At 38.8% G+C, this 10950-nt stretch overlaps 2 protein-coding genes across 2 annotated transcripts in view; one reads left to right on the top strand and one right to left on the bottom strand.

Annotated features, from left to right (window-relative positions):
* LOC118420067 (plasminogen-like) overlaps nucleotides 1–4903 on the bottom strand; it is a 5359-nt gene extending 456 nt beyond the window's left edge. Inside the window, exons 1-9 of the mRNA XM_035826772.1 lie at nucleotides 4843–4903; nucleotides 3663–3886; nucleotides 2629–2815; nucleotides 2246–2275; nucleotides 1674–1790; nucleotides 868–1113; nucleotides 359–616; nucleotides 95–127; nucleotides 9–27 (exon numbers count right to left, since the gene is read on the bottom strand). Coding sequence (XP_035682665.1) covers nucleotides 9–27; nucleotides 95–127; nucleotides 359–616; nucleotides 868–1113; nucleotides 1674–1790; nucleotides 2246–2275; nucleotides 2629–2815; nucleotides 3663–3886; nucleotides 4843–4903 — 1175 coding nt within the window. The remainder of the gene's footprint in view (nucleotides 1–8; nucleotides 28–94; nucleotides 128–358; nucleotides 617–867; nucleotides 1114–1673; nucleotides 1791–2245; nucleotides 2276–2628; nucleotides 2816–3662; nucleotides 3887–4842) is intronic.
* Nucleotides 4904–6069: 1166 nt separating this feature from the next.
* Nucleotides 6070–10950, top strand: part of LOC118419976 (OCIA domain-containing protein 1-like) — a 7511-nt gene continuing 2630 nt past the window's right edge. The window contains exons 1-5 of the mRNA XM_035826680.1: nucleotides 6070–6223; nucleotides 6633–6693; nucleotides 9799–9852; nucleotides 10083–10127; nucleotides 10773–10905. Of these exons, the coding sequence (XP_035682573.1) occupies nucleotides 6101–6223; nucleotides 6633–6693; nucleotides 9799–9852; nucleotides 10083–10127; nucleotides 10773–10905 (416 nt within the window). The 5' untranslated portion in view covers nucleotides 6070–6100. The remainder of the gene's footprint in view (nucleotides 6224–6632; nucleotides 6694–9798; nucleotides 9853–10082; nucleotides 10128–10772; nucleotides 10906–10950) is intronic.

Here is a 10950-nt window from a genome sequence, read left to right as displayed (position 1 = left end):
GGGCAGACCGATGTTGTCGTGACAGAACTGCAGAACGATTCAGCAGATGCAAATATTGTCAAAATGTGGTAAATTAAACCATGTTGTAACTCACTTTTTATTCGCTCCGAAGTTGTCGCTGTTGTTGCTGAAAGAAATAAGGATTCATTTTTCATTAGGGGATTGCATTATAGCTCTCCCGGTATGTTAACATGAGTATCATCTTTCAGACTTGTTATATAAAAGAAACAAGCTACGACAAGAAACTAAAATAGCAACTGAAAAGTAGAAAATTGAGAAATAGTAGTTACTGTTTTGGTAGTTAGCAACTGCAAGATAAACTACAATTTACAAGCCTGGGCCAAGAATGTGATCTTACTGATTCCCTTTCCGTCACATTTACTGATGACACACGCCTCCCATTTGACGTACGGGTCCTGGGTATAGCACCAAGGTTCCGCCTCCCCGTCAGGGTTCCTACAGAAGTTCTCGTCCAGCCCGGCTGACGGGTAGGATGTCGGGGTCCGTGTGTGAGGGTGGGGCGTCTGACTGTCCCAGCGCTGACAGGCCCGGCCTGAGGACGTGATGTTAACCGTGCCGCGGTAGGATGTGCCATCATCAATGTAACAGTCGCTAACTGTGAAAAAAAAAACAATATTAGAAAAGGGCGATTTTCATATCAATAGGTCCCATTTCAAATGTGGCGACCATTTTGAATTTCCCGGGCCATTGCACCAAAACGAGGCTGGCTAGCTCTTATTGAAAGTATGTATTATAGTTTAAGAAGGCCATCTTTAGTGGTAGTTTTGCCCCTTGAACTTGAAATACTGCGGGATATGTGACCCATATCAATAGGAGAGACTGGAAAGTCACAGTCTTCATACTTACAACATTGCGGCAAAGAACAGTACTGCCAGCGAATAGCAGGATCTGTGGTGTAGCACCAAGGCCTGGGTTCTCCATCAGGGTTCCTGCAGTAGTTCTCGTCAAGTCCCGCGAGAGGATGCCTGACGGTCTGGTCGTGTGGGTGGGGAGTCTGACTGTCCCACCGCTGGCAGGTCTGATTGGCGCTTGTCATGCTAACAGTTCCCCGGTAGGTGGCGCCGTTACCAAACATACAATGTTTGGTATAAACTGGACATGGGAAAGGGAAGACCAATGTAACTGTGTTACAGAACTTCAAATGTGGCGAGGACAAATTTAAAGTAAAATGACAATAAACAAAAAAATTATAGTTTATGAATATTGGAGAATCAAGTTTTACACATACTTTTGTTCCCTGCCGCTTGTTTGGAAAAAAATCTTTATCACATACCTTTGTTTTTTGGGACAATGAGGTCATCCGTCCATGCTATAGTTTGGATAAGAAATTGAGAAGTTTTTGGTTTACTAAATATTCTTGAGACCAATGTATCTATAAATTTAATCATTCGATAATGTCATATCTTTTAAGTTAGTTCAGATGAGCTAACATAACTTAGGCAATACATTCGGAAGCTACAAACTGTATGAGTACCGAGGCAAACAAAACGTCTTGAGCGCTAATCAACTCGAGGAATGATTCGAATATGATTTACTATTTCAGGTTTAGGGTTTTTAACGTTACATCTACAATATAAACATAGGGTAAGGATCGAGAGGTACAAGAGACGCTTTCTTGATGCAGTCTTCTTAAGAAGCTAGTCTTAGAATACCTGTACAGTTGTGACCATCATCACTCAAGACGTATCCTATCCGACAGTCACACCTGGTGTTCGGGCCGTCACTGGTGCAGATCTGAGCACAGCCGCCATTTGCAACGTGGCATCCACCTGATGTGAACCAGAATGAAGGGCAATAATCCAAGCCACAATTTCCCTGCCTTTTTTGCCTTGATTTTTAGTGTTTGATCGCTAGTATAGAAAGGTGTAGCCCCTTCCTCGCACATTTTTTGCTTGTGAATGCAACCTCTACGTCACAACCAAAGATTGGAAATAGTGAACAATTATGGAAAGAAACATCTGCATACTAAATTAGACATGTTCTTCACTAGTAGGATGCAGATATAATGTGCATGCTGTAGTGATATGAGACTTTACCTTTTATGTATTCCAGATGCAAATTACAATAGCATTTTACGTATAGAAGTAATGTTAAAAAAATTGCTTTATAAGGTATTGCACACACTAGGAATAACAATTATATGGGTAGTAAATAGCTACATGTATTCAGCAACAATGACTAGTTACAGGTTAGAAGACGTTTAACGTGCTAGTGTAGACATTACCTCCAGAGCATGTGCCGTTTTCACCTGGACCTGACGACACAAAGATGACAACTAGTTAGACGTGATGTAGGAGATGTTCAACACATTTAGATATCAACAAAGATATCATGTATGTCCCACAGAATCTATCGCATTGGAAAAAAAACAACTCTGACTACCGTCGATGTAAGTTAGACATTCAGGTAATAAGATGCGCCAAAAAGTAGTTACTCAAGCAACTGGATATGGTTAATTAATTCAGTGTCACTGACAAAATATCACCTGGATATGGATATGGATATATCACTGACACAAAACTAGTGGATGCTAGTTGAAACGTCTGACCGTTTCCAAAACCATATCCAGTTGCTTGAGTAACTACTTTTTGGCGTAACTCTGACTACCTATTTGGCAGATGAAACCCTTGAGAATGTTACAGAAGTCGTCGTCCCATCTGAGCTGTCTTGCTGCCCAGAGCTGCCCACAGTCCTGGCCCCAGCCGAACCCGTTGTTCGGTTCTCCCGGAGCCCACTTGGTGAACCCGCAATCACCCAACAGAGTCCCATCAGACCATGTCCAAACGTTGTAGGTCTAGAAATGGTGCAATAGAAAAAAATTAGAGTTCAACGACTCTGTGCCTTCGCCAAATGTTCTTAACCTTTGACGAAAAAAAGCGGTTTCTCATTGCAATTGGCTATGTAAACAAGGTCCTCATTTAGCATAAGTTATATCAGTTGATAATTTTATTTACCCAAATAACACAAGTTATTGAAAGTCTGAAATCACTATCTTAGCATATTCTGGTATTTTCTAATCGATTATGCAAACGGGGCCCTGATTTAAAATTTCAAATAGAATCAAGTTCTTAAATCAAGTTCTTGAATTATTCCACGGCCACTACTCCATGGCAAAACCGAAAACACAACCTTCATGTTTTTTTTATTGTAAAAACAAAATTGTAAAAACAAAACAGGATGGTACATGGACAGCCACTATGCAATCATATAAAACATACATTGTATAACGTTACATAAAATGCATTTGATGACTGTTATAAACTTAGACAATTGGGCAAACGTAACCTTGTTGAGGTTATATGATAACTACTTTTTAAAAGTATAGGAAAATGTAATACTCTTCTATACATTCATACGAAAGTATAGAAACATTTACTCAACAGGGTACGGGGGTAGATACCGACTTCCAGTGACCATTGAAGCCCTTACTGAGATAGTGCTAGGGTCAATAACCTTTACCTTTACCATGTACAAATTGTCCTGAAGAAGGCTAAAGGATCCGCCGAAAATTCGGCTACACTCTGAATTTTCGATTGCTGTAATTAGAGTGTGATATTCTTCTGTGAAATACCCAATTGTGCTGGAAGAGTGTAATATTCTTCTATGAAAAATACCGAATTGTTTTCTCTTCCAAAACTTACCCTCTTGTCGTTCAAACCGATCCAGTAGTCTTGGAGTCGATACGGATTGACTGCCCGAACCATGTCCAGAATGAAATTGTGAAGAGATTCTGTTTTGATGTCCACGAGATGTCCACCGTCTGCTTCGCAGGTCCTTTCGGCCTCGTAGTGGGACTTGGTTTCAGTGAACACCTTGTAGGAGGTTCCGTCTCGTATGGTGTACCCTGGGTGGACTGAACCACTCGCTGAAAATATATGGTGACGTGTCAAGGGTGAGTGAGTACGTGGATGGGTCATTATTAGCCCAAAATGGATACTAATATCATTTTTTTTAATACCATAGAATGCCAAAAAAAATCCGACGTCAAAGAAGATGATGTGAAAGAACAAAAATTAAACAAAAATTATTGCCGGTATACCATACCCTGTGTGTTTAGTCATTTGTACAACCTTCCTGGCCACTTCTGATTTTTGACGAAAGCAACATTTTTTTTATTCGCACGCTCGCATCAGTTTTGGAGCTTTCAGTGGATATCATCCATATATTCAGATCAACATGGCCTTATCATAAGCTTATAAAGTCTTTAAAAGGGCAACACTTATCCAATCAAGAATGTGAGATTCTGGCATTTTGGAGATGGCTAAGCGGGTAATTTTTTTTCTAGCTGTCGCCTTCTCACAATGGCTCATTAATAATGTTTCACTCATTATTTTGCAACATGAAAAATTATCATATTTACTGTGTATCTGAATAAAGATGTATTTGATGTAAGTATATATTATTGCACTAGAAACAGACTGCAAATGACCAACGACTGTTGGTACTTTTCAGACACAAACACGCATTAAGAAATCAGCAGCAAGGACATCTGATACGGTATGTGCGACATCATAGAATGAACCGATATGCTACATATGCATTTATACATTATGCATGTCTATTTGACAAAGCTTATACAATTTTTTTACAATGTTAAGACAGGTATTTAAGACGCTAGCTCTAGATATACATTCTAAACTTGTACTTCAGGCCTAAGGGCAATTCGATGTAGCAACATCATCAACTTTTCCACCCAGATTCAAGAGAATCGTACGCCTCCTAAACCATGCAACATTGGAGCATTTCTACTTTATTTATACCAGGCTTCATGCATAAATGACCTATTTGGTCGGTCTATGGAACTCAAACGTGTCTGCTTACCTAAGAACAGTCCCTGGAGCGCTTGCAGTGCCAAAGTAAGCACAACAAGGCGACACGCCATGTTGCGAAAATTCGGAATACGCTAGACATTCAGCAGGCAAAATTAGATTAATAATGTAATATCGCCGGTATATCGTCTGTCTTGCTCACGCCATATGTTGTTTATACATATCTGACCTCCGTGTTTCCATGGAGATACTTACATAAAGCGTCGTTGACGTGTTGGTTGTCATGACAACCTCGTGTTGTGTGCGTTATTGATCACCTTGAGGCGACTGCAGCCTACTTAATTAGTAAGAAAGGTTCTTGCACCGATACACGAGAAAAGAGGGATTGTTTCAGTTGCCATGTATTAAATGATGATATGTTCATATATTTCTGATCCAACGTAGCTTCTGCTACCGTTGTGACAAGTTATTCTCGTGGTACAAATGTAGCTCTATATGCCTATGATATTAACGTTAGTTCACCTTTTATTATAATTACCGCGTGCTATCCTATATCCGTTGTTTTTAAGAACATGGTGTTTAGGGATATTTGAAACCATCGTCTGTCCATTTGACATCGTTAGATACCGTTTTTAAAAAACAACGGATATAGGTTACTCAGCGAATAAAGGTGAACTAGCGTTAATACAGATTAACAAAATTCTTATTTTCAAAACCACATATCCACAACCATACAAGAGACGTAATTGTCACCTTCCTCAGGGCAATAATTATGTGTTCTTTCTTCTTCTTCTATCATTGAATAACCAGGGCTAAGGTTGGATATTAGCTGTTATTGTAAATATGGGATTTTTTTCTTCTTTCTCGTACACAATGCTTTAGGGTGAGCCTAGTGGCATAGAATAATTATGTTAATTTCCTTGTCCAAAAACCAAATAGATGTAGGGTTGTTTTCTGTTAATTTGTGCGTAAGTAGCTTGAAGAAGGTCTTATATACTTCCTATACAAAACTTTTCTCATCACGTTGAACATCCCCAAAGAAGAAAAAGTTTTTTCTTTATGAAATCAGGCAAAAAATAATGAGCGCATTCATGTCATCCATGAAATTTACTTGAATTTCAAAATATTTTTCACACCACTGTTATTGTTATTTTCTCAAACTCAACAGGAAACAGTTTACAGAAATTGTGGACTGAGAAAAACATTGAGACGTCTCAGTGCGATTTCCTTGGTTCTCATGAACCTTCCGACCATGTCATTAGCGCCACCTAGCGACAGATATCATCCTAACAGATCCCTAGCGGAGCAAGATGGCGTCCAACTCGCTGGAACACGGCGGCGATGCTCCAGTAGAAGGGCTCCCTGGCCGCTCGGGGGTGCTACCCGGAGGACCAGGGGTGGCCGTGCAAGGTCCGGGAGGGAAACAGCTAACGGTAGGACCTGCATGAGTGATAGTTTCTACGTAGGAAGCGACTGTATCACCTGCAAGTCTACTAAGTACAGTACAATGGGGAGGGGGGCGGCACAAGGACACTCCTCGTCCTTCAGTTTCATATTGAAGTAGATGTACGTTAACGTTATGGTTGTAAGGATGTTTTTTAAAATCTATTATTGATCAATTTGTTGGTCTTTCAAGTATCATTTCATTTCACCAACTTGCGTACAGCCTAAAGCTTGTAAGTGAGCCCAAACCCGACATCTGCTTGGAGATAAGTACCGGTAATACATAACAAGTGACCTCTTGCACAACAATATCAAAAGGAACACTCTATGATTTATAATGAGGGTTTATGATGGGATGGGGCTTGCAATAGTTTATGTGATATTTTTCCTCTGTTCTAGGTTTCACCAGAGGAAATGCAGATCTTCCAACAATGCCGAAGAGAGAGCTTCTTCTACAGATGTGAGTTTTCCCAAGGAGGTTTTCCTACTTTAATAGTTTACCGCCCATTCCTCATTAACTGGGAAAATTGGAGGTAGAAAATTGTAAAAAATAAAGTTGTCCAAAACGCTTACCTGCTGGTATGAACTAAGTGTTACCACTTATATCGACTATCTTTTGCTATTTTTGTCTGGTGCTAACACGCTTGATTTGGGAGATATTTGATTTTCAGTAGGCCATGTCATCTTTCCTACAATTTCGTAATAAAGAGCATATTACTACACAGAGAAATGTTCCAGCAAGTAATAGTGGATTAACAACAGCCAAATTAGCGAATTTTCCAACCCAAAACCTTCATATTACACGCCAATGAGAAATATTTAACTGCCGTGTCATTTGTTTCGGAATAATCATCAAAATTACTAGCTATTAAGTTTGCTACATTTGTATAAAAGTAAATAAATGATATGTTTTTTTTCTGATATGAAGACAAACCGTTTAATACTCCTTAATTTTCACCCTGTAGGATGGGATAAGAGCGATAGAATATATTTATGAAAATGGTTGGAAGCAGGCGATATCTATTCTACAGGTAAATGCCAATGAACTGTGGTAACGTAAATTACAGAATCTCTAACATTTGGAGGAAAGCCGAATAGTGTACATACTGGCTCTATTTGAACTGATCAGGTCATGTTCGTCTATAATGCTGGACCTCTTATCTTCATGTTGCTAACTCAGAGTAGCAAAGAAGTGTATCTTTGTTATCCGGAATACCCGTATAATCTTGTTCGTCCTGTACCCACCCGGTCTCTGCGGAAAGACACCCAAGATATGCAAGGTCTCTTTCTTGGCGGGGTCTATTTAAATACATGCTAAGTAACAAAGGATTCACGCAATCACACGCTCTAGGTCAGAACCGCTTCGTCCTCGCGTCCTTTAATCAAGTCTTTGGGAATAGCAGGACATGATGCGATGGCAACATGCACCAGATGGACTGGGCCTTTCTAGCACAAGCTTTCGATATTGGAAAGACAACAAACTAAACACCAGTTATCGCACTTCTTATAAAACATTTTTTTAATGTCAGGACAATCTTTGTTCGTGGAACAAACACAATGTCACATTCAATACAGAATGAATGTGCTACCTAACAAAATGTCCATCCATACACCTTATATCGTGTGGTTTAATAATACCGGCAGAAAGAACTGTGTAATATGTGTATAACAAGGCTTTTGTTGATGAGCAAGGCTATAAACAACAGTGAATTTTCCAAAAGAGAGCTGCATGTGTAAAGGCAGTCTGTTCAACAGTTATCCTGGCAGCCTGTCCCTTTATACTAATGCCACATGATTACATGACAAGCCTGACGTTATATAGATCTTGACTTTATAGAGTGGGATTGGTTTCACAAATAGCTTTCTGCCTTGAACCATGTGTTTGTCCATGTAAAACAATTCTGTGCATCAATTCTGTGCAATCACGACTGGTTGAAAGAGTAGTTTGCTTCTAATTAACAAGATTTCCAACCTAAACAAGCAAAGGTGAAAACTTCGGAACATCTAATGATAGTGAAGTCTTAACTTAAGTTAGCTATTAACTTCTGCAGCCCATATGCTTTTGATCATGGAGCTTAGATATCAATATAAACACCCGCATCTTTCCAAGTTGGTGCATGTCAGGTTTATCATTTGAACATCGTTCCTATGAGAAATGAAAAGTCCCAGCATCGTAAAATTCACTGAAACAGGAACATATAAACAGACTGCATTGTGACTCTATGGCAAGCCAAGCCCACCTACAGTAACATTACAGCAGATAATACGTCTTTGGTTGATGTGCTCTTGCTGAACATCCGATGACATGTTGAAGAAAAAAAATGGTAACGTAAATTATATGGTAACGTAAATTATATTTATGCTTTTAATGATAAATAAAATTTTAACAAACAGCTCTGGAAAGATTAACTCTGCAGGCAATTACTTATCTGGGAGCATTCTTTCCTATGAGTACAAAAGTAATGATCTTTCTATAATTCTAAGGGACTTATTATGGTAACGTAAATTATATCAAAAAAGTGACAAACGGCCTGAGATTGGCGGTTATAGTCATGTTTCCAACATTTGTGTTTTATGTGTTCTGTCATTTGTTTGTTACGCAACACCACTGTTTAGCAGATAAAACAGTGAAAAAATTATCGGAAAATGTCTTTTCGTAAGCGAATTACACCCAACAGAAGTTCGGTAACGTAAATTATACAAAAGTTGGCGACAAGAATAAAACGGCATCTGACGTAGAAAGGTCGTCTGCTGGACAAGTTCATCAACACGTGACAAGCCGGCCTAAGTGGTTGATGTAAATTATGACTGAAAATTTAAAGAACTAACGTCTTTTCATTATCAGAATGCCACGATATTCACCTCTATAGCATTTCCGACACGTGTTTTTAGCGTGTTTCTAAGCAAAACCTTACCCGGGACGACCAAAAGGCAACTAACAATGGTGGGAAAACATTGCTTAGCATATTACTATCATGTACTTGTAACGGAAAAGGGCAAAATACGTAGACATTGTGTCTTTTAAGAAAACTGTGGCCCGCTGCTTACGTGCGACAGCAATTTGCCCCTTTAACGAGGAATGGGCGTTACATACAGCTACTGTTTTCTCTAAAATCTGATAATGGTGTCATCTGTTGGGATATTCATTTTGTTGTATCCAATCTAGCCACTGTAATGTGTCTGCGGAATATGTATCTTGTAATATGCAAAAGGCCAGTTTAAACTGTAAATACATTTAAGTTTGCGGGGATTTATTTTTGTGGTAGAGGCAAAATGGAGTGTTCGCAGTGGTTTTAAGTTTGCAGGAGCGCCATAGACTGTAGTAAAAAAACTATAATGGAAAAATGTTGGCTGTGGTTGTAATTTTGCGTTGAAGTGGCCACTGCAAAAACCATGAACATAAAACCACCATGAACATCTCTGCATTTATAGTATACTGCAATGTAGTTTAACCAGATTTATAAGACACAATTCACACAGATTTGCGCACAAGTGTCATGAGTGTATGGAGATCTGGTAGGCAATCAGACATCACAATTTTGTCATCAATACATTTATTTTCCAGGTCTACCCTTAGGAGGAGCTTTTGGAATTGTCACCAACAGATTACTTGCTGCAGGTAAATTTGCAAGCAATTTGCTTCAACATTTGTGTTTTTTCCTTTGACTACATTGTATGACAAAAGAGGTAAAATTAATTTCTGAAATAAACGTTGTGAGTTGTTGGTCCTCTGTTGGAAGATAGTCTTCTAAGTTCTTGTATCCCGTGTTTTGTAATTAAATGAATCCAACTGTACAGAATTATCTTTTTGAAAGTTTATACCTGTGTTTGTTTTTTTAACAATACTAGGGTTTCTGAAGCCGGGAAGATTTGGAGCAGGACCTAAGTACATGCGTAAGTTACAGACCTCTCTAATTGTTTTGTGATGTATAATGATTAATATAAGGTGTCTTCATACCTTTTATTGCAGTATTTTTATTGTGTTGTGGAATTTAAAATGTTCAAGTCTGTTTCCATGAAGTTTGAGAACATTTGTTTATATATATTGCAATTTGTGTCATCTATAATTACAATAAAATGTATAGCGTACATGTATATATATAGAAAGAGTAAAAGAATAAATGTCACATACTTTTAACAGATGCAGTTCTGTTAAAAGAATCATTTTAGCTATGTACAGCTTGACAGATATCTTACTGAATCTGCGGCATGTTTGCAAGGTGGCTGCATCCTAAATTGGACTTGTGTTGCACTTCACTTTCTAATGGGAATATCATGCAAAACACACAAGTATGACTAAAAGGAAACAAGACACACAAAGCATAATAAGATTTGTTTTTTATCGATGAAAATTGTTGATCGCTCTGTTGAATCACTCGGCCACAGGGAGTTTGTGTCAATGTGACATAGCTTCAGTAGGCTACCTACTTGGCATATTTAGAATCTAAGATGGCATACAGTCAATATTGATATTGGACTGTATGACTGAGTGGTAGTTCAGAAGAAAACAACGACTTATGCTCTGCCTTTGTTCCACAGTTGCAGCAATAGCAGGCTGGGTCCTTGGAAAGTGGTCCTACATGAGAACCTGTGAAAACAAGTTTCTCCTACTGGAGAATTCTCACATCGGAGACCTAATTAGAAAGAGAAGAGGGATGGTCCCCATTGGTGGGTAAGTAACCCCATTGTCAAAACTCAACAACTAGAGAAATGGGAG

Source organism: Branchiostoma floridae, chromosome 7 (genome assembly GCF_000003815.2).
Source record: "Branchiostoma floridae strain S238N-H82 chromosome 7, Bfl_VNyyK, whole genome shotgun sequence".
NCBI classification, from domain to species: domain Eukaryota; kingdom Metazoa; phylum Chordata; class Leptocardii; order Amphioxiformes; family Branchiostomatidae; genus Branchiostoma; species Branchiostoma floridae.
The sequence above is the reverse complement of the archived record's forward strand: the minus strand, read 5'-3'. Positions and strand labels throughout refer to the sequence as shown.